General features: G+C 42.5%; 4 protein-coding genes across 4 annotated transcripts in view; 3 read left to right on the top strand and 1 right to left on the bottom strand.

Annotated features, from left to right (window-relative positions):
- The first annotated feature begins 1,163 nt into the window (after positions 1-1,163).
- On the top strand, positions 1,164-3,053 carry LOC139200435 (apolipoprotein A-IV). Its single transcript, XM_070829731.1, has 4 exons — positions 1,164-1,215; positions 1,334-1,392; positions 1,477-1,570; positions 1,718-3,053. Exons 2-4 carry the CDS (start codon positions 1,344-1,346, stop codon positions 2,565-2,567), a joined length of 993 nt encoding a protein of 330 aa, XP_070685832.1. The 5' UTR covers positions 1,164-1,215; positions 1,334-1,343; the 3' UTR covers positions 2,568-3,053.
- A 313-nt stretch (positions 3,054-3,366) lies between these two features.
- LOC139200571 (zona pellucida-like domain-containing protein 1) lies at positions 3,367-6,003 on the bottom strand. The gene is made up of 10 exons (XM_070829898.1): positions 5,910-6,003; positions 5,402-5,628; positions 5,073-5,263; positions 4,869-4,941; positions 4,683-4,780; positions 4,463-4,546; positions 4,211-4,382; positions 3,755-3,854; positions 3,641-3,664; positions 3,367-3,524 (listed from the first exon to the last, which is right to left on the bottom strand). The coding sequence occupies exons 1-10, from the start codon at positions 6,001-6,003 to the stop codon at positions 3,367-3,369; spliced, it is 1,221 nt and encodes a 406-aa protein (XP_070685999.1).
- A 6,832-nt stretch (positions 6,004-12,835) lies between these two features.
- Positions 12,836-18,968, top strand: laynb (layilin b). Its single transcript, XM_070829548.1, has 7 exons — positions 12,836-13,074; positions 14,187-14,493; positions 14,683-14,840; positions 16,960-17,004; positions 17,674-17,751; positions 17,935-18,052; positions 18,383-18,968. Exons 1-7 carry the CDS (start codon positions 13,002-13,004, stop codon positions 18,708-18,710), a joined length of 1,107 nt encoding a protein of 368 aa, XP_070685649.1. The 5' UTR covers positions 12,836-13,001; the 3' UTR covers positions 18,711-18,968.
- Positions 18,969-21,058: 2,090 nt separating this feature from the next.
- sik2b (salt-inducible kinase 2b) overlaps positions 21,059-23,195 on the top strand; it is a 40,852-nt gene continuing 38,715 nt past the window's right edge. The window contains exon 1 of the mRNA XM_070829626.1: positions 21,059-21,599. Within this exon, the coding sequence (XP_070685727.1) occupies positions 21,462-21,599 (138 nt within the window). The 5' untranslated portion in view covers positions 21,059-21,461. The remainder of the gene's footprint in view (positions 21,600-23,195) is intronic.

Genomic DNA, 23,195 nt, shown 5'->3' with positions numbered 1-23,195 from the left:
TAATCAAAGTCTTACTCACTCTACACTGTTATTGTATTGAAATAAATTTTGGACTTTGGGTAACTGGATTAACCTACATATTTCATCACGGTAACCATGGACTATGATCCACCAATGACGTCTCACAGCTTATCTAACTGGACTGGATTCAACTTTCACCCACATATTTGTGTCACTGGCGCAAAAACTTCCACAATGCATTCAAAATTAGACTACAAGTTAACAAGTTCAGAGACAGGAAATAATTGGAAATATGAAGCCATTTTATCAAGAAATCCAGAGACATTTGACTGTAATTTAACATTATGAAACAATAATTCGCTCCAAGTTGACTTGTTCATTGGCGTCTTTCTTGTTTTGGTGGTAAAAAGATAGAACACAGAGTTTAGCAAAATCAGCAGTGTTTACTTGGGTAGTTTTGAGTTGTTCTGTCCTTCTTAGCAGCACAAATATTTGTGTGTAAACTACTGATTTCTAGCATCCAAAAAAAGCCTTGATAATCAGGTTTCCATGAGCTGCTCAAAACGGAATTCTTACGCCACTCTAAACACAAAAAGACACACATCTTGCAAAATGCTTAAAAAACCACAACAGACACTGCTGGCGAAACAAGTGACCCCATAGTAAATATTCATTTAGTTCTGGTTCCTGGCAAAGTGGGTATTTGACGTAAAAAGCACATTTCTTATCTGGCTTTGGACACACAAACTTGAACTTGTTGAACCGTTTCGGGTTACTCTAATCATTTTCTACCTCATTTTCAAATTTTTTTGTTCAGAATAAGAAAAAGCCTGAGTTAGCCGATATCTTTCTATTATTATTATTATTATTATATTCCTATCCTATTGCAGCTTTTTTTTTAATTCCATCAGTCTGTTTTTATCAAAGTACAGTGTGTTATGACTTTGAGACTCTATCTTAAAGTTTTGCATCCTCACTGACATAACATCATGTCCTTAAACCATTGCTGCAAGAATGCTGTTAAGTTTTATGACAGTTCAACAGTGGACTCTATTGGCATGTCCACACTCCGTGTGTGTGTGTGTGTGTGTGTGTGTGTGTGTGTGTGTAGCTCTGTGTGTATATGTGTGTTGTGTTCTGAACCTCCACGTGTTGACTGTTGACACAGGCAGAGTTTGGGCAGCACCTCTGATAACAAGGACCTTTATAAGTCAGATGAGTGGAGAAGTCATTCTGCAGACCCATGATCCTCAGGTAAAGGCCAGCCACCTTTTTCTATAACTTATGGAAATGTAATTCTAATTTATGGAAATGCAATTTGTTTGTTATAATATGAAATTCTTATGCATTTCTCTCATCTGTCCCTCCACAGATAGATAAACATGCATCTAAAAGTTGTGATCTTCGCCATGTCGTTCGTGACAACCACAGGTATTCATCGCTCCTCAGTACTGTTTCATACCTTTTATTTTGCAATGTATTACTTTTTTTCATGTATGTTTTCTTTGTCTCTAGCATATCCACTCCATCGTAGCCCCAGGGAGGCAACCTGGACTGATTCAAAGGCAAACCAGGCTCATGACAAGACAGAACTCACAAAGGATGTGGTGTAAGTTGACTAAACTAAATACTGTAAACTAGTTAAAGACCTGAAATGAATCTGCATCTATACACTCAAGTTGAGGGATAATATATATGTAGGAGAATAAATATCAAAATACTTACTAATGGAGTGCTTTTGTGTCTGTTTGCTCAGTAAAATCTACAAGAGCCACATAGACAACAGTGGCCTTTACAGACAAGATGATCAGAACAAAAACCCCATAGCAGAAGAGATGCAACGCAAACTCAACATGGAGTCGGAGCGTCTGCGCGCACGTCTGCGCCAAGAGCTGGCCGAGCTACGGGAGAGGTTGTCCCCATCTCCGGCGCATCTCAGCTCCACCCTGGCCAGCATTAGGGAGCGCTTGGCTCCCCTCACCCAGCAGCTCCAGAGCTCTCTCAGCAGCAACACCCAAGATCTGTGTGGCCAGCTGAGCCTCTATCTGCAGGGGCTGGAGACAGCAGAGGTCCAGGCAGAGGCCAGCCCAGCTCTACTCCAGGAAGCCTACCACTGGATGAGCCAAACCCTGGAGCACAGCAGCTCCAAGGTGGCAGACATCATCAGCGACTTCCACGCTAAAGCCATTGGAGTGATTGAGCATCTGAAAGAGATCAGTGCTAGTGAGGATGAGGCAGCTAAGACAGCGCTCCTGCAGGAAATGAGCTCCAGGTTGGGACAGGAAGTCAGTTCACTGAGGGTGGAGGCACAAAACAGAGTGGGGGCTCTCAAAGCCGAGTTCGTTGCTCTGCTAGAAACTGCACATCCTCATCAGGCTGAAGTGACAGCCATTATGGAGCGGTTCTGCAGAAATGCAGCCCTGCAAAGCCAAGTGTTTCAAGCCCGCATGGAGAGGCTGTTTCAGGGGCTGGAAGAGGTCAAGGGAGGCTCCAGCCTGTCTGCCTCTTCCTCCTCCTCGTCCATACAGCCAGGAAGCTCTTTGCAGGAGGAGTTCTCAGTTAAACTCTCTGCACTGATCCAAGACATTCTGAACTCAGTTCAGTGACGGAGCAACAGTACTTTTCTCCGTAAATGTTAAAAGAATCAATGGTCACATTAAACTGATTCATTTGACTTACATTCTTGTCCATGAATTTGGTTTGTTGTTTGCCATTGTACCAGTAGCCTGTAAATATTTGTGAATTTATGGATTTGATTGATGCGTTTGTTTCATTCTGTATGTGAATAAGTGTGGAATTGCCATTGAATGTGTACTGTACCATGTAAAAAGATGCTGCTTGAGGAGAGTAAAGTTGACGATGATATAAATTACCTCTTAGTATTTTTTAATATATATGTATATATATATATATATGTATATCAACCACAGAGTGACACCAATATGGTTTTAAACTTTATTTTGAAACTGTACAAAACATAGCAACAAGTCTGTCATAGATACTGCAGTTTCTAATGTGTTCAAAAACACATTTTTAGTATTTTAAGCAGAGGAATATAGATTCTGTACAAGATACCCAAAAACTGTAAAGACTGCCAGAGGGCAGACTGTTCAGAGTCATCAATGTGTATATAAAAAAAGCAAATTTGTGATGAAAAATTAAAATGATTCTGTTCTGTTTTAATTGCTTACAAAGTTAATGTTTCTTTTTATTTTTTTACACATAATTCAAGTGTGATTGTTCCTTCAAAGCCTATGAATGAATGCTGAAGCAGTAAGTATAGACAGTAAAAAAATATAGCTACAGCCAGTGCACCAGTGTATTTGCTTGGTTTCTACGGTCTTCTGACAAGAACATATGATAATTACTGAGGCACATAATGAAGAGGATTTGACAGCTGATCTGTCAGTCAAAGGTGTGACGTAATCCACCCACCCAATAAAACTTCTTCAAGACAAACCAGCCACCCAGAACCAGCAAGACAGCAGCAGCCGTGCCAAACACCACTCCAACCACCAGGCCCGTCACGTTCACATCATCCCTCTGTGGGGCCACGTCATTGCCTGATGCATGCAGGGGGAGATTACTGGAGATTACTTTTTGGGCTGTAAAATCAAAAAATGTTTAAAAACTTTTGAACTTTTTTCTAGAATAATGAATGTGATCAAAATATACTCACTGTAGGCAGCTGCATACGGCCTGTCTGTGGGAGGGGAGGATAAGAAAGAGAGTCAGCGAAAAACAACATTTATCATGCTTCACTGCAGTGCTGTAGTTTCTTATTGTGTCTAACCTTCTGCGGCAGTGTAAAGAGGTCCAATTGAAACAGTGGCAGAATCACTGCTTTCTTCTCCAAAAGGAGTCAAAGATCTTTTTCTTCTCCTACTACAGCCCTGGAAAAAACAAAACAAAGGTCCAGTCTGGTTTAGTTTCATCTATGTTATATGATGTAAAACTGTGGCTTTACAATATACAACAATTTAAGTTTAAGATATTATGATATTATATTATTATTATTATGATCATTTGTTTTATTTAATGATAAAATTGACAAATAGATGAAGGATGATAATAAATGAAGACAGACTGAGGTGCCCTGGCGGCCTGGGGGTTTAAGGTGCTAACCATGAACCACAACATCCTTGATTCCAATCACTCCAAAACTCTTTGTTGCTCATGTCCCTCCCTACACTTCCTGTCCTTTGAAAGTTGCTTTACCACTAATGAAATCAGAGTCAGCTCAACTTACAGACAGCAGCTCTTGACATTTGCTGGGCTCACAGAGTCTCAGTATGCAGTGCAGATAGATGCTGGACTTTGCCTGGTCACGGTGCTGAACGAAGCGGAAGGCCTCAAAGTTAAACTGGGCAGCCTTAGAAAGGCCATTGTTTGTCACGGCTGTCCTTGAGTCCACTGTACAGCTATTGGAGAGCAGAGTCATGGAAGTTATGTCATTTTCTATATGTTTAACAAGCTACACTAATGATGTGTGCTTCCATACCCAGTGAAGAAGTTGTGCTGCTCGCTTTGCGACATGTTGTAAGCAGTTGGTGTACCAAAGCAGTGATCCAGAAGTACATGGAAACTAAAAAACAAAACAAACACAGGACAGCGTGCCATTGAGTTACAAGAATACACTGTTCCTACTTTTATTTCAATATTTGTTTTCAGGTTAATCAATTCACTATGAGCATCCACTTATCCAAATGGGCTTGGCTTACTTTCCTGTGAGGTTAACAGCCTTGATCTCCACATAGATCCTGGATCGTAGCTCAAGTCCTGTTGACGGAACCACTAATGGGTAGCCGTAATCAGTGTCCTGGAGAAATAAGACATCAGAGTAAACAAGTCAAGATAAATAGTGATTTTACAGCGTATAAGGCAACTGAACACCAATTTGCACTTACATTAAAAACACCCATTTTCAGCGTATCGATAAAGGTTCCATTGTTATCGCTTGTCGCCACAGACACAGAGGAGCTAAAAAATCATGGAAAGTACATATTAATGTCATGTGCTTCCTCAGACAAAGGCAATCAGATTAATGTACAACTTGCTTAAGTAATCATCTTTTTCACAGCGTAGGGTTTTTAAGGTGGACAGTTACTCACGCCACAATCTGTGTGTTGTTGATCAGGTACTCCAGCGGGTAGCGGCAGGAGAAGTGATAGTAGAGGTCTGTGGAGTAGCTGATCACCCCCTGGTCAGATCTGGGTGTGTCAATGTACCCAGTGATGATCACTGACTGGATATTTAAGAAGTTGCTGAAGGGACCTGCAGGATCTGGGTCCTCATCCACAATCTAAACAAGACAAAAACACTTTCATTACATGACCTTCTTCTATGTTGCCACTTAAATCATAAAATCTAAAATCTCTGTTGCAGTAAAACCACTGGAACTGCGTGTCTATTCAACATCCTCTTCCTAACACCTTCTGACCTGCAGAGACTGGCGACAGGGGTTACTCTGGCTGTGATTAACCGGAAGCTGGTAACGGATGATTGGAGGGTCCACACTGGTGTCGATGGAGCCCTGGCACTCTGAAGTGTTGTGGTTCCCGTTCAGAGCCAAGTCAGTGGTGTTGAAGCCTGCCCACTGAGCCGTGCACAGGTTGATCTCCAGGGTGATCATATTGGTGCCACAGTCAACCGTCAGGTCTGAGTTGTCTATGAAAGACGAGCAAAGAGAAAATTAACGAGATATAAAGGATTGATTGATCATTTATGTTTTAGTATTGTGAGATATTTTGTTTCCATCAGAGCCAGAGGGAAATTAATATGATGATCCAGTTGCTGCTGGTGCAGAGACAGAGATAACAAAAAGCTGGGGGGGAAAAAAGCAATATTCTCATTTGTCTTTGTCGTCACAAATGCCCTCTGCTCTGGTTTGTGTAGAATGCCTTACAAAGCAAAACGATCTGGCTCAGTGAGAGTAATAGTTAACTTACCTGGGGTCCTCTCATACTCAGAGGAGCAGTTGTAGAGACAATGAGCTGGCTGCAGGAGCACAACCAGCAGAGGGAGACAAAGGTAAAGAGTCATGCTGTCTGAACAAGGCTCAGTCATATTGATTAGTCCTGTATTTAGATGGAGAAAGATCAATGGTGATTAAAAACCAAGAAAATTACACTGAAATAGTATTTTAACTGAGTTAGAGCAGATGCAAAAAAATGCTGGTGATTATTTAGAAAAAACAGGGGCTGACTATAATTTTCATTATTAAATTCTGTTGCAAATTTAGTTTTTCCTAACTGGGTCTGCTGATATTTTATTATTCTATTGATTCATAATCTCTAAAATGTTTCAATGTCAAATCAACTAATTTTCAAATTCATATCTACATGTGACAACCTGAGAAGGGTCTTACCTTAGCTGGTACCTGAGCAGGTGTCACAGAAGTAGTGGTGCAGTGTGGCTTTTATAGTGTTTGACAGCCTAAAGACACCTAAAACCATAGAGGTGTGACTCTCAAGCCCTCCCTTAAACTAATTATAGACCCCTATGTACACACACGCACACAGTCACACAAAGATATACACACAGTGTGCACACTTTCTTCATGTTTCTACCGTGACTTCTCAAGAGCAGCAGCTCCTGGCAGGGCTCACTGTCAGATCTTCTTAACCCAGCAGATTAATGAGTCAGTGGGATTGGAAACAGATCCCTCAGGTTAAAGGCAAATGCTGTTTCAGGTTTCTCTCCATCAAAAGTGATTACTGTGGAATGGAGGTGAAAGTTAGAGTTGTTGGCCAGTTGCGCTGAGGCAAATGAAGTTTGGATGCAATATACATATTGACTGGTAAATTAACTTGCTGTACTTCAGGGAAATAACTTCATTCATTAACATACACTCTCATCAATGAGCAATTGACCGTTTGTAAAAACCTGCAGGTACTCAATCAGCAGACTACAGTTGAAATGCTACTGGTAAAATAATGACTATAAAGACAAATGTGTTGCATTGTGTTGTTAATCTCTGTTATTAATAACTGAGATACTGACTGCACTGCATTCGTGTCTTGAGAATGAAAAACCATGAATGCTTGAAAGGTGATCATGCTCGCCACAAGCTATGAAGTACTCAGCCAACCAGGACTAACCTTTGTTAATTTCCCTTGCATGCCAAACCTCTCCTCTATTGTGCCCATACACTTGCATTGCAGGTAGTCTCTACACAGTAGCTATAGGCCACAACTGTTACTGTTGAACTGAGAAGCCCCATTGTTCCTCAGAAATATAGAATGAAAAGCAGCATTAGTGTACTTTCCAAAGTGCCCATGGTGGTAGAAGACATTTGTTACACTATCCTGAGATGCGTCACTCTTTTACAGTCTCTGTAGTGCAGTGTAGTCTAGTCTGGTCTGAGGATTTTACCTCCAATGAAACCTGTTTGGAAACAACTGGCTGTCCATTCTTCTGCACTCTAATCACATTCTCCATTTCATTAATCTCTCTGGCCGCAGGGTCAGAGATAATGTCTGGATGGAGATGTCTACAAAATGATGCTCACCTGTCTATCAGTCATTGGCTCAGGATAAAACACAAGTAAACTATAAATAATATAATATAACTATAAATAATCATGTAACCTGCTAATAATCCGTAGTTTATACCATGCAAACTTTGGAAAAGAGCATATCATTGTCCTGGAATTAAGTGTTCCTTCAATAAGATAAGCCAAGTATTGACTGGTGAACATCTTCACTGGTTCCTTTTGGCAAGAGCGGCAGTTGTTACTGACACACAATCACATTAGGAAACAATGAAAACAAGTCCCAGGGCAGGACACAGATTTAGTTTGGAAGAAAGAGGATACACTGGGAAGCTTGTGAGGGGAGAGTGCTGCACAGTATGCATGTACAGTAGAGCAGATCTATGTAGCTAATGACCCCTGAGGGGGTGAATGTGGCATATCACATAGACAACTAACTGAATGGTACATATGTCTAAAAACAGCTGCAACACGTCAAAGTTGCAGAGGAGTTTTTGTCTATTTTGCCTACAAGGAAAAAATTTTTTTTTTTTTATTTGTCTTTCTCTTTAATTCTTTAAATGTTTGATAATAACAAGTAAAAGTACCAAATCAGCACTGTTTAATTACTCCACTGCAAGTAAAAGTCTTGCATTCAAAATTCTACTCAGCCTAAGTAAAACTACAGAAGTATGATCAGCAAATGTAATTAATCAAAGGTGTAGAATAAAAAGTACTGGTTAAGCAGAAACAGAAATTATATATGGCAGTATGTAGCTGTTGTAGCTACTTTAAGCTAAATAAAGTTCGGTATTTCAGTCCAGTGGTTCCCAACCTAGGACACGTGCTCCTCCAAAGAGTTATAATATAAATCGGAAGGGTCTTGTGATGATTAATGCAGCAAGAAAGATGAAAAATCTTTGATACTGTGTTGTATTTTATACTGTATTTTTTATCTTACTGGATATGTTTTAATGTAAATCTAAAAAATTAACTAGTAACTCAGTTATTAATGTAGTGCCACAAAAGGACACAATTCCCCCCTGAAATGTAGGGGTGAAATATAAATCAGCATAAATAACGTACACTACTCACAATAAGTTACATGAGTGCTTTTCCTATTTGGTCTGAATTTTAATGAAATAAGTAAAAGTTCCCTTTGATATTACTAATAATGAATGAGAAGAAACACAGTTTTCATTAGTTTAATATTTATTACCCCAAAAATTTAGACAATAACAAGGATAGCCCCAAATAACAAAAATTGACAATGTCAGTAGCAGGTGTTTCCACCATTTGCTGCAATGACAGCTTGACAGCGACGTCTCATGCTCCTCACTAGCCTCATGATGTTGTTCTGAGGCAATGCGCTCCACTCTTCCACAAGTGCTACACGCAGTTCTGCCAGGTCACGTGGGGGTGGGGTACGATCATCCATCTCTGCTTCAGCTGGTCCCAGACGTGCTCTATGGGGTTCAGGTCAGGGGACATTGCTGGCCATACCATATGAGGCACTCCGACTTCCTGAAGTCGAGCTGTGACAATTCTGGCACGATGTGGTGGAGCATTATCATCCATGAACAGAAAGTTGGGGATGTGCTGGCGGAATTGGGGGATGATGATGGGTTCTATGATGTCTCTGAGGTAAGAACGTGCAGTGACTGAGCCATCTACAATAACCAAATCTGTTTTGCGCTGACTGGTGATGCCTGCCCGGACTGTTGCACCTCCTCCACCAAAGCGAACCCTGGGGACCATGTTGACCTCGGCGTATCGCTCACCTCACCTTCTCCAGCAACGCTGACGACCATCATTTCTATGCAAGGTGACCCGACACTCATCAGTGAACAGGACGGTAGACCACTGCTGCATTGTCCAGGTCACAAGGTCTTGTGCCCACTGCAAACGTTCACGGCGGTGTCTTGGTGTCAGTGGAGTCACCTGCAGCAGTCTTTCAAGCAAAAGCGGTGGAGCCGGTTGCGAATGGTTTGTCTGGAAACCCTAGTACCCCTCACATCTCATAAACAGGCCTGCAGCTGTGTGGCAGTTGCATAACGATGTCTGAGTGCATAGGTCCTTAGGTACTGGTCATCGTTGCGGTCTGTCACTCGTGGGGCTCCACTCCTGGGTCTGTCACGAACTCTGCCAGTAGTTCTGTGTCTTGATGCAAGTCTGCTGATGACACTTTGAGACACACCAAGTTCACGAGCAACATCTGACTGCCTGCCACCGACCCGAAGGCACGCTATGGCCAGGTGGTGCTGCTCGTCCGTTAAGTGACGTCGTGTGTTCATGGCTGTTTGAATGATGAACTTGGAATGACTTACTGTGACAATACCAGCTTTTTGTACCCACAGAATGTTGAAATTGATGCCACATTGAAAAGGGTTGTCTTTTAGTATTTTTTGGTATTGGCCCCAATATGTAAGGCACACTGTACACAGTGAGCCTCCCTATCCCAAAAATCTCTGAAGTGAAACAAACACCGTATGTATGACATCCACTGAGTCTCTCACAATATCCCTAACTTATTGTGAGTAGTGTACATGCTCTCACATTCATGTGTTTCTTGTGTGTGTTGTTGCAACGGTTTGTTTTTTTCTCTCTCTTTCTTATCGCACTGGAACTGAGCCAACAAACAATTACCAGCAACACATTTCTGTGGCAGTAACAAAGTATATATCTGTCTATCTAAAGTGGAAATACTCAAGTGGAGATGCTGCTCCGTCATTACTTAATGAGTAGTTTGGTGTCATCTGGTGGCCAAACTTAGACAGAGCTCAACTGCTTTGTTGTCTCTGTCTAAAAGACTTTGGTTTTCCAATAGACATGTATTCCAGTAAACAGATAACAAACAGGTAATCTGGAATTAACAAATAAACAAAAATAAAGCCACCTACAGTAAATAGAAAATCATGACTAGTGCAAAACTGTGTCAATATGTTGCATATTGCTAAATTAGTTTGCATTTTATTACATTACCACAGAGAAAATCTGGGTCCAGGATGTATTCTTTCATAGAAAAACGGCACAAATTGCACAGAAAGTGGAAGATACAGGGGTAAATAGGGCCCATTGGCTAATTTTTGCCTCAGGGCCCCAAAGTAGGTTCATATGACAATGTGTCTGCCTTAATCCTGAGGAGGTGTTTATGGAAAACAAGGCCTTCCCACAGGAGCTGTTGCTGTCTAGTATTGTCTAGTGTAAGTCCATATGGGCTGAGCACCATTTGTCACACATTCAAACGTTTTTCAAATGCACATTATATACAGTCCAACATTAAAGTTGCATTGTGAAATTATCTTTACCTGTCTATCTATTATCTTTGAGTCTGTTGCCATTGCCAGTGTGTTACAATAAACACACTGATGATGCGGGAAAAGCTCAACGGGGGCTGTGCTTGTAACACACAGTCACAGCTTACAATGACATGACAAATATTTGCATTTGTAAATGAACTTTGGAGGCTTTGAAAGACCAAAACAAGGAAAAATCACTCCAGGTCACACATGACAAGCATCCAGAGGCTCCGTCTGATAACAAAGATGGCCTGGAGGGAGATAGTAGACAGCAGACCTACACAGAACAACAGTGTGTGATTGTCTGACCTCTCATCGCTCTTCGTGGAGAGGAGCTCATGTTTACGAGCCTGCTTCCAAGGTCAATCACACAGAACAAAAGGAGGTTAAACCGCAGCTGTGGTGGGATCCACACGTGTCTCTTTAATGTCTTGGAATAACCTCTCCAGATGAAAATCTTTCAGCATGTCTATACATTGTGCTGCAGTACCTGACACAACAACACGGGCTGCAGATACAGCCCCGCAATAAACAGACCGGAAGGTGGGAGACACCCACAAAGAGCACAGCATGACAGAGCGTCATTGTTTTGACAGTTGTCTTTTAGTCTTCAGAGCATTTATGGTAGACATATTTCAAATGGGAGGTGTGTGTGTGTGTGTTTTTTTTATTCTATTTAGAGTGCCATGAGAGTTGACACCAGGGTTTCATTTTCATGGGAAATGGTGAAAGGTTTAGTGAAATTCGTGTGTTGTTTGGTGGAATGTGTGAATGCAATTAGAAATGTTTTTGGGCTGGTAAGTAGACGGGTGACAAAACCTTCCATAGGATGTTGGGTTAATATCTGTTCACTGCAGAGGAAATACTTCTGATTCACATTATTTTCATAGCAATACAACCATAACATCACTCAGTGACCTTATGCCCCCTGTGGAGGGGTATATTGACATCCTGGAGGAGACCACTCCCATTAGGATATGGGATAAAGGCGATCACTATGTGCTGCAGCAGTGGTGATGGCGTTCTTTTTTAAGGCATCATCATCATCAACAAAAACGAAAAAACAACAGTGCATTCATTCAACCATGACTGAAGCAGGCCTCCGCTTAACATGTTGGCCTCATAGTCCTTCAGGGAGAGATTTAGTCTGATGATTTTACTGGCTTAAGCAGAGTAAAATGATTTATTTTTGTTGCGTAACCCTCACCACTGCTCCCGACTTTCACAATCATTCATATTCTGGAAATCAAGCCGCAGTGCCTGGAAACCAAACCAAAGCAATGAACAGGAAGTATAGTTCTGGGGGAAAAAAAGCCTTTCCTCTTTCCTCTTCCTCTTCTGCACGCTCTCCTGTTCCATGGACAATCTCTCTCTCTCTCTCTCTCTCTCTCGCTCACCCCTTTGCTCTTTATCTCTCACTTTGTCCAAATCTTGTTTTGTGTCCTTGCTCTTGTCTCTCTTTGTGTGGTGTTTTCACAGAGTGCTTTGAGTCAGTTTCCTCTTAAATGCTTAGGCTGGCTTTACTGGAAAATTCAGATGTGTTTATTGTTGTTTTTTTTAGTTGTTGGGCTCAGCAGCCACCTCAGACATATGGTATATAAACTTCACATCACAGGAGATCACCATGTTTACCAGACAAATACAAGGAAAAACTGATCTGTAACTTTAACACGCACCATTTAAGCTTTTGAAGTCAACCTTGTTTCTTTTCCTGCTTTCTTGCTTCATTTTCTCCTCTGAGTTGTTTTCCCCCAGACAGCACTCAATCACTGAGTGTGTGTTTGTGTGTGGTGGGATAAGAATGGGATAGTCATTCCTGATTTTAATACAGGGAGCATGATACACAGTGTAAGCACAAGGGGCTCTATTCATTCCATTATAATGACATTACTATATGTGAAATAGGCTTTTGCCAATTTAATAAAAGGGGACACAGGCTGCACACTGACTGCACACATGTAAAATGTATAGCTCAGTGGTTTGAGTTTACATGTAGAGGGAGAAAAAACACTGAAAAGCGACAATACTTCCTCTTTTTCAAAGAAAAAATCTTGGACTATCTCCCTCACTTTGCTTTTTTTCTCCCTCAGCCAGACGCCATATGCACGCCTTCACCAGTCGACCCACTTTTGACTGGACAGACTCTGCTGCCTTTAGCATTAGCCTGTGTTTACCACAGAGCTTGGAAATCTGAAGATCATCATCTAACAAGCTAGTTTACACTTGGTTTGAAGCGCAGTTGTCCAGCACACTCGGGTGAACATGTAGAGATGGATTTTATGACGCTGTTTGGCACCGTGATCGCCGTGTTGTTCCACCCAGGACCCGCTTCTAAAATAAATGGTAAGAGCTTCTCTCTCTCCTTTTAAACTCTGCTGAGACTGTGTGTCACTGCGTATTTTATTTACAAACTAAGACTGCAACTTACCGACAAATTAAAAAAAAAAAAAAAAGTAAAGGAATAAAAGTTTGCATGCAGAGCTGAACATGGCTGTAACACACGACACGTTTTATTTTCGTGTTTACTTAAGCGGTTTTAATGTAGCGAGGTTGATACCAGAACCACCGTAAAGACGCCTAAAGCACACAGTATGTAAATTATGGAGATAAACAGGCTGCACTCAAACGCAGCACAGCAGCACGCACGTGATGTGGCGGAAAAAGGAGCATCAACAAAAGTATTCAGATGATCACTGGTCTGAAGTCAGGAGGTCGCATAGTTAAGATAACTTTAAAACTATATGGTAATAGCAGGCTACTATAACAATAACTAGGCTGCTTAATATAATGATAAAAACAATATTTATGCGACCTTTACAGACTGCAATATGCAACAGACGCCCAAATCTTTAGACAGAAACAATTTTTCTTCTCAACTCCTACATTCAGTCTGTTAAGAGGGGTCACAGGTAGAGGAGACTTTGTGTTTTCACAAGCAGAGAGTTAAGTTGGGAGCCACTGTTTTAATCTACTGTCTGTCTCCCTATTAGTTGGCATACTAGAAATAAAGATTATCATCAGTGCCTTGAGACGATGAAGATTCATTGTGAAAAGCCATAATTGACGACTTAAGTCAATAATTAAATGACTCCTTGTGCCACCTCAGCATGCCACTGCATTTCAGAGTGTCCAGACTCCATATTTCAAGTTTTTCTTGTCGCTGTCTGTCACAATGCACCACAGCACCGAACCTATTTTGACTGGTTCAAGAACAGCCTAGAAAAACATCATCTTTTTCAAGCCCTTTAAAACATAGGTTTTATACTATAATTTCACTACCACAGGGTTTACTGTATCCATGTTGTGGGGAAAAATGAGCAGTTCCTAATTTGTGCACGATACTGTGGGTTGTTCCTAATCTTCCTGCCACATGGGTGCTACAGGAGGTCTTGAGAAAACAGAAAACCCTGCATTTATCATCTCATTATCTCCCTGATGCTGACTGTGGTGTCCAGGCCAACGGATCTGTCGGCGTGGCACAGAGCGACCATGCTACAAGGTGTCCTACATCCAGGACAGCAGGCGGAGGCTGACCTTTGAGGACGCCAGGCAGGCCTGCAGGTTGGATGGAGGCGAGCTGCTGAGCATCGAAACAGAGAGTGAGCAGCAACTGATGGAGAGGTTCATACAGCAGCTGCAGGCTGGAGATGGAGACTTCTGGATCGGGCTCCGCCGCAGTCCACAGCGCTACAGGGCAGGAACCACAAGCCCGGGCTGCCCCTCACAGTACTATTGGCTGGATGGAAGCAAGGCCAAGTTCAGGTCTCTGTCATTTTTTTTTTTTTTAAAACATTTCACTTTTCATATGTTTTGGCTGCATCACTGAAACAGTATGAGGGATCTCAAGGGACACCGCACACTGAAAATAGAAATACCAGTAAAACAATTCAGTTTAGATTGTCTAATTTTATTGTGATACAAGTCTGGATTTCTGATTCTCATTTGCTGCAGGAACTGGCATTGGGATGAGCCATCGTGTGGTGGTGAGATGTGTGCGGTTCTGTACCACCAGCCCTCAGCACCACCTGACGAAGAAGGTCATTTCCTGTTCCAGTGGAACGATGACAACTGCAACTCCAAGAACAACTTTGTCTGCAAATACGCAGAGGGTGAGCCAGTAGATCACAGACAGCATGCTGTTGTTCCTCGCTGTGCAGTGTTGGGAATTACATGACATTTGCCACTCTTGGTTTTATTTGGCTCTAGTTTCTGTGAAATCTGAGTTTTATTTTACAAAGGCCATCACTAAAACGGCAAAAAGGCAATTTTAATATTGGTTGCCTGGATTACTGTAATGCTCTGCCCTCCAGCAACCTAAAAAGATACATTTGCAATTGAAAAACTAATTTTGAATTTATATAATCTAAAAATGTCTGTATTGATTTTTTACCTGTTTGTACAGTGGGGCAAAAAAGTATTTAGTCAGCTACCAATTGTGCAAGTTCTCCCACTTAAAAAGATGAGAGAGGCCTGTAATTTTCATCATAGGTACACTTCAACTATGAGAGACAGAATGGGGGGAAAGAATCCAGGAAATCACATTGTAGGATTTTTAATGAATTAATTGGTAAATTCCTCTGTAAAATAAGTATTTGGTCACCGACAAACAAGCAAGATTTCTGGCTCTCACAGACCTGTAACTTCTTCTTTAAGAGGCTCCTCTGTCCTCCACTCGTTACCTGTATTAATGGCACCTGTTTGAACTCATTATCAGTATAAAAGACACCTGTCCACAACCTCAAACAGTCACACTCCAAACTCCACTATGGCCAAGACCAAAGAGCTGTCAAAGGACACCAGAAACAAAATTGTAGACCTGCACCAGGCTGGGAAGACTGAATCTGCAATAGGTAAGCAGCTTGGTGTGAAGAAATCAACTGTGGGAGCAATTATTAGAAAATGGAAGACATACAAGACCACTGATAATCTCCCTCGATCTGGGGCTCCACGCAAGATCTCACCCTGTGGGGTCAAAATGATCACAAGAACGGTGAGCAAAAATCCCAGAACCACACGGGGGGACCTAGTGAATGACCTGCAGAGAGCTGGGACCAAAGTAACAAAGGCTACCATCAGTAACACACTACGCCGCCAGGGACTCAAATCCTGCAGTGCCAGACGTGTCCCCCTGCTTAAGCCAGTACATGTCCAGGCCCGTCTGAAGTTTGCTAGAGAGCATTTGGATGATCCAGAAGAGGATTGGGAGAATGTCATATGGTCAGATGAAACCAAAATAGAACTTTTTGGTAAAAACTCAACTTGTTGTGTTTGGAGGAGAAAGAATGCTGAGTTGCATCCAAAGAACACCATACCTACTGTGAAGCATGGGGGTGGAAACATCATGCTTTGGGGCTGTTTTTCTGCAAAGGGACCAGGACGACTGATCCGTGTAAAGGAAAGAATGAATGGGGCCATGTATCGTGAGATTTTGAGTGAAAACCTCCTTCCATCAGCAAGGGCATTGAAGATGAAACGTGGCTGGGTCTTTCAGCATGACAATGATCCCAAACACACCGCCCAGGCAACGAAGGAGTGGCTTTGTAAGAAGCATTTCAAGGTCCTGGAGTGGCCTAGCCAGTCTCCAGATCTCAACCCCATAGAAAATCTTTGGAGGGAGTTGAAAGTCTGTGTTGCCCAGCGATAGCCCCAAAACATCACTGCTCTAGAGGAGATCTGCATGGAGGAATGGGCCAAAATACCAGCAACAGTGTGTGAAAACCTTGTGAAGACTTACAGAAAACGTTTGACCTCTGTCATTGCCAACAAAGGATATATAACAAAGTATTGAGATGAACTTTTGTTATTGACCAAATACTTATTTTCCACCATAATTTGCAAATAAATTCTTTAAAAATCAATGTGATTTTCTGGATTTTTTTTTTTTTTTTTTTTTTTTTTCTCATTTTGTCTCTCATAGTTGAGGTGTACCTATGATGAAAATTACAGGCCTCGCATCTTTTTAAGTGGGAGACCGTGCACTAAATACTGACTAAATACTGACTAAATACTTTTTTGCCCCACTGTATGTGAATTTAATTTTAGGCCTTTAAGGCACTTAAAAGCCTTTGAATGTTATCTAGTGCTCATTTTATTTGGTTAATGACTTCCACCTCCTTTTTCCAATGGTTCTTCCTGATGTGTAGCTTGAACTTTCTATCCATTTTGGGGGTGAAATGGAATTGAATGGCTGAATGCTGACGTCTTAAATACTTGTTTTCACTTTTGCAGAAAAAGTACCCATATTTACTGAGGAAAGGAACACAGCACATGCAGGTACGACACTTGACTACCCCACACATACTGTCCATGTAGGCATTATGTTTCTGTGGGATATAAAAGATGTGTTTATTCAAGTTATACACAAGTTCAAGAAAAGTCAGACCAAACCACCACATCACTACTTTTTATCACTTACATTTAATGTTAACTTCCTTTTGTCTAAATTTGGACCTCTAGTAGTCAAAGTGTTAAGATTTGGGTTGTTTACTTTGTATTAACAGCAGGTTAATGTGTAGCACCTTACATGTTAGATGTATTTAGGCCTTATTGCAAATAACTTACTGTTTCCATCAAAGATGTTATTCAGGAATAAAATCTTAAGTTTTACATAAAATGTATCGACATGTATTCATACCTGATGCAACACGTATTTATATACATTCTGAAATACCTCAAATAGGCTACGTTGGCTGAATTTGCATAGAGATGCATGTGATCGCATCATATAACAAAGAGGAAATTTAAATGGGGAATTGCAAACAATGAGGTGTACTATGTGAAATGTATCGTACACAATATTTCAAATCATACACTCATGTTTTGTTCGTTTCTTTTCGTAGACATCAGTTAAAATCTGCAGTGGTTAGATAAACAATGTCATGTGTCATATTGTTCCTTTTCATGTAGTACTGACGATGTTCATTTGTTTTCTGATGGTTCCAGCTCCATCTGTGAGGCCTAACTTGTTCTCGACTACACAAAGTGGTGAGAGGATAAAAATAGGACTGCCTGAGTCATCAGGTAAGAAAAGAAAAAATACATTTTATTCTCGATACTTTGAGTTAATGCCCTTTGTTTTCAGGGAAAACCACTACAAATGAATGTTAGAAGTACAGAGTCATGACGTGCCAAAACTATTCACGGATAAAGGTCATGTTCAGAAGTCTTCTTAAGATAAGTAAAGTAATATTCTTTCCTTTTCAGTGTCTCTCTCAGACAACAGCCTGTATGTATCCTACATCCTTTATGCAACTATTCCTGCTCTACTGCTGCTACTGTCTGCAGCTGCTGGGTTCCTCTGCTACAAACAGCACGCTAAGAGGTAAATGTCACACTGAGAATATAGAACAAGTGTAAAGCTTTGTTTTTCTGCATGCAGAGTAATAATAATAGTAATAATATGGCATAGTAAACAGCATTTTAGAGGAGATAATGTTCTTTTGTTCATTTGTTTTTTGCAGAAGAAATTAATGCATATGTGTTTAGTGCATTTTGGGGATATTTATTTATCAATATGGCTCATCAGTGCAGCTCTTCTCCAAGTATTTACTCAGTTTTGGTTGCAGAAAATATGTTGTCTCATTTTATGTGGCCTGTGAAGTGGTCATTTCACTAAACTGAGTGGTGACGCCCCCGCTTCTTTCACACTCAGGAGGAAGACGGACACACAAACCTGCCCCAGCAGAACAAAGCCATTGAAGACAACATCAGCTTCACCTTACGCCATACAAGGACCATATGCCTTTAGTGACATTACCAAACTGCCTCACACAGCTCTGGACAGCAGCATGCCAGCAGACATTGTGACAAAGTCCCCCTGTGCTCCTCGCCAGGACTCGCAGTGTGACGATTATGAGAATGTGCCATGTGCGGACAGGGAGAGCGGCTTTGTCACCAATGACATCTATGAGACCTGCAAAGCTCAGAGCCGACGCTCCCGCAGTCAGACTGGTTGGGTGGAAAATGAGATCTATGGATAACACTGTTGATGCCCGTCTGGTCGCTGTGAGTGTCCGTCAGCGTAGCGTATGTCAACGAATATGACCCTGCCAGAGAGAGGAACGCACTCTTTCTGTACACTTGTGTGGTGCAGGATTACGAAAAAAATATAGGTTATTTGAACATGGATCTATCTCCCCAGTATCATCTAAAGGTGCACGTCAAATTAATGCTAAAAGTTTAATGCTAAAAGAGTCCCAGCTCTATCAAAAATCTGAGCATGGCAGACCTTCAGATTAAAGAGGAATGAGTAACAATAATATATTTCTAATAATTGTTAGTGTTAAATAATAGTAAGAGTCTACAGCCATGCTAACATGATCACAAAGACAAATGCTGTCCTGGGGTAATATTTCCCATAATTAAGTGAGTTAACATGCTAACATTTGCTCATTAGCACTAAACATGAAGAACAGCTAAGGCTGCTGGGAATCTGATTAGTTTTGCAGGTATCTGGTCATTAACCACAGTATTAAACAGATTAAGTCAGTGGATCACCAAAGTTATTATAATCCTGAGAGGGACATGAACATGTGTACAGCATTTCAAAGCAGTCCATCCCATTGTTGTTGAGATATTTCACTCAAACCACAAATGTCCAACTAATGTCATCAAGATTAATCATTCTGGCAAATTCTCTGATAAGTTATGTAACTTCGCAGCGGCACTTAGGCTTTGGTTTCAAAGAGGCATTAACGATCTCAAATAAGCAGAAATGAGTCAGGTCAGTTCACAGGTGCAGCAGTGCTGCTATATTTGGCGGGGTAGATTGCACATTTAACCCTGGGAATAAGTGCAAGTTTTGAGGACTCACGCAAGGTTAGTCATGTTGTAAACAATCCAAAATTAAACTACTCAGCCGTTTTCCAATCACGTCACTAGATATAATGAGACACAAGGACACAAAGATCCTGTTGGCTCTCACTGAAGTTGTCCTATTCGGGGACTATTCTGACCCCTTTCTCTAAACCTGAAGAGAGTGGTGTCAGCCCTGTGTAAGGCTTCCTGTTTGGACTCTGATGTCAGGGAACAGGACAGTACATGCGGAAACACTGATGACAGAACTCCCCTGACCCCAGTAAACCTCAAAGCTGTGGGCTTTCCCGACCCCACCTGACTGTGAGAAACTCAACCCTCCCACTGATCCGACAGTACAGAGACTTTTCAGGAGTGACCACTTTGGAACATGTCACGCACTCATTCATCAGTGTTGGATTGTAAAAGCACATATGCCTGCCTTGTAAATTTGTATAATAATCGTGCATGTATGCATTACTGAACACAAATGGCTGTGTTGTTTCTGAGTTTGTACTGAATGGGCTGTTGCGTCGGCGTCTTGGAAAGATGTAGCAAGCCCAGTAAGGAGAGGCTGAGTGTGTTCTTGGAGAATGTTAGACAGGAAATGCCAAAAGCACATCTGGAACTCTTACATTCAGGAAGTCTATGCGTGACAGCGGAGGCCTTCGGAGCACTGCTCTGCCCGCTTGGTAATCCACTGTTTTGTGTTAGACTGTCACTGCATGAGCTGGAGAGAACAACTGCCGGGTGTGAATGTGAATGCAGGCTGCATCTCAAACATGACGTGATCTAAATAAATAAGTCTGGTTGCAAGACATTGTGGCTGCACTCCTTATTTTAATATCAAAGTGTGGCTATTCAAACGTGTTTGTAGTTGCATAGGGGGAGAGTGTGTATGTAAAACAGCTGGAAACACTACTGAACTGAGAGCAGCTTTGCAAAAAGGAAAATGTGCTTCAATTTTCTATTTCTGCCAACAGATGGTGCTGTTATGTAGCTGACCAAAGTGTCTTTGTGGCTGATAAAATGTGTAGTTTCACATGAGGTCCTGCATGTTAGATTATATAACGCTAATATATATCATAATCTATTGGATTTGTGATGCCCCTTGCACATGTCTTTCCTGGGTTGCATGACTGAAAGTTGACCTGCAGCGGAATGCATTTTTCTTTCTTTTTTGATATTAAATCCCACTCCCTGTACAAATGCATTCTTCTCCATCGCAGAGAAGCAGCAGTTGCAGGCTAACTTCATCTAACCCCCTTTCTCGTTGCATTTTCTAACAAAAGCTCGCTAAAACACCTGCAGGGCAAAACTTCAAAGTTACCTATGCGTGCAATCAAGCAGGGCAGGCGAGCAAACAGATTTCAGAATAGCAATTTTACCGGTTGACGTAAGAGGTGGGTCTGGTTGTCCTGGCAACCAATTGGCACTGAAGTGTGGAGCGGCCCGGTGGCCCCGCCCCCTGTACAAATACCCCCGTGGCTTTGACGTCAATGCACGTCAACCGGAGAACATGATGCCTCTTTGCAAGTCAACTCGTGTGCTCTGTGGCTGATAGAGAGGCACCTCAAGCCGAGATATTGTAGCGCTATTGTACCGGAGGACGTGGTGTGACAGCCCCGGGGATCAGCAGATGGCCTGCTTGGTAGCGCCGCGCTGACGGAGAGAGCCGCCACATTGGCGTTCAAGCCGGCAGAGAAATCAACTTTGTCTGTTTTTAATGGACACGCTTCGAGCAGCAGCGGCGGCGGCGGCGGCGGCGGGAGCAGCGGGCGGTTTGTTTTCCTTTCGTCTTTATCTGTAGCTGCCCAAGCAAGCAGCAGCCCGTGTGAGCCCCCCCACCACCACCACCACCCCTCAGCTACCCCCCGTGTGTCCCTGCTCGTCTGGCTGCCTCCTGCTCCTCCACAAACAGCCCCAGTCTGAACAGCATGGTCATGGCTGACAGTGTCCAGAAACCGCTGATCCGGGGTCCGGTCCGAGTGGGCTTCTACGACATCGAGCGCACTTTAGGAAAGGGCAATTTCGCCGTGGTGAAGCTGGCCCGACACCGCATAACTAAGACCGAGGTGAGTGTGTCGGTGAACTTGTTAGCCTGAGAGCTAACTTGGGCTACTGTTCGGCTGAGTTACATAACTTTTATGCACTAGTTGACACCCCAGATATTCACAGCAGATACCGAAATGCTGTCCACGTCGTGCGCTAATAGGAACTTGGATCAGATCACTTGGCTGCTCCAGTGCTTGCAACAGCTGGTGGATTTGAATCCTGCAGGTACAGGAGCCACGACTGGCTGCACGTTCACCTCACCCCCCCTCCCTCCATCCCTCCCACCTCTCTACAGCCAACATCACTGCCAGTAAGAGATCTGACCACCAGGGCTTCTGGGAAACACAAACTGTAAACATGCATGTGTTCTGTCTTGTGCCAGACCAGCATCATACACCTGTGCTCCTGTTGGTAATGACCCAGACAGTGTACCAACTCAAGACTCTGGCTGGTGTAAACATCCCAGGTCCTGTATCTGGGGCATGCAGCATGGGTCGGTGGTCCCATTATGTAATCCAAATAATGATGTGATTTAGTGGGTTCTTGTGCCAGCAGCGCCGAGAGCTTTGTGAGGAGCAGGATATGTCAGCCGGAGCGCTGTAATTGGAAAGCAAAGTGTTCTGCAAGCGTGCACGCAGACAGCAATCCACCGACACTGCTCTGGGGTCTCCACTTCGTTTGATATAACAAACAGTGCGCGCTCTCAGGCGATGCAGCATGAGCTCAGAGGGAACAGGGCTTGGATTTGTCTGAGTTTGCTAATAGTTTTATGTCAGCTCTCCACAGAGAAGCCTTTCTCGAGCAGTACCACAGAGTGCCATGACTTGCTATTGTAATGAGAGAGACACGCAGGGATGTAATATAGAGAGTGTCCAGTCTGCGTGGGAAGAAGCTGTGTTGTGTGAGACAGAGGGAGTAATGGAAAAATAGGCCAAGAGACTTGTGAAACACACTTTGATCTTTGATCTCTAGAGCCTCCAACTGTTTGTCGTTGAACGTGAGCAATCGCAGTGTACAGGAGAACAAAGATTTACATCATCCAGACGAGACCCTCAGTTTAATGAATAACAAGGCAAGAAAATGGCTCCTAAGACTCTTATTGTGTTAATCTGGTTATTAAAGCCTGTGTGGTGGAGTGTGCAGCGATAGTCTAGCCAGGTAATGTGCAACTGTGTAACACTGACGGTAACGCTAATGTGAACGCAGGTTTTAATTTCATCCAAACACTACACCAGGTGATCTCACTGAGAGGCTGCACCTCAGCTTCAGCCGATGTGGTATTTGGGTCGAACTTAATGAAAACATGCATGTTGTCGCTGGTTTTCAGGCCGCTGGCCTGGTAGAGGTCACTCAGCTCTGGTCGACACAGAGAGCCACTGCAACTGCTTGGCTCGGCCAGGCCCATGGACGGTGCCAGGCTGTTTGTCAGAGTGGCCAAGGTCAGCTGGAGAGGCAGGCTATCAACTTTATGCGATGCCATCTGCCTTGAGAATTTGCCAGGGCAAAGGAGACGTTAGCCTGGAGCGTGTGTGCAAAGAAAACGAGAGTTTAATGACACATGAAACAGCAGATCTGATGCGTCGGTGCGCATGTGTCTGCATATTCCTAGATAGGTG

This window comes from Pempheris klunzingeri, chromosome 4 (assembly GCF_042242105.1).
Source record: "Pempheris klunzingeri isolate RE-2024b chromosome 4, fPemKlu1.hap1, whole genome shotgun sequence".
NCBI classification, from domain to species: domain Eukaryota; kingdom Metazoa; phylum Chordata; class Actinopteri; order Acropomatiformes; family Pempheridae; genus Pempheris; species Pempheris klunzingeri.
This window is presented reverse-complemented; position numbering and strand designations above follow the sequence as displayed.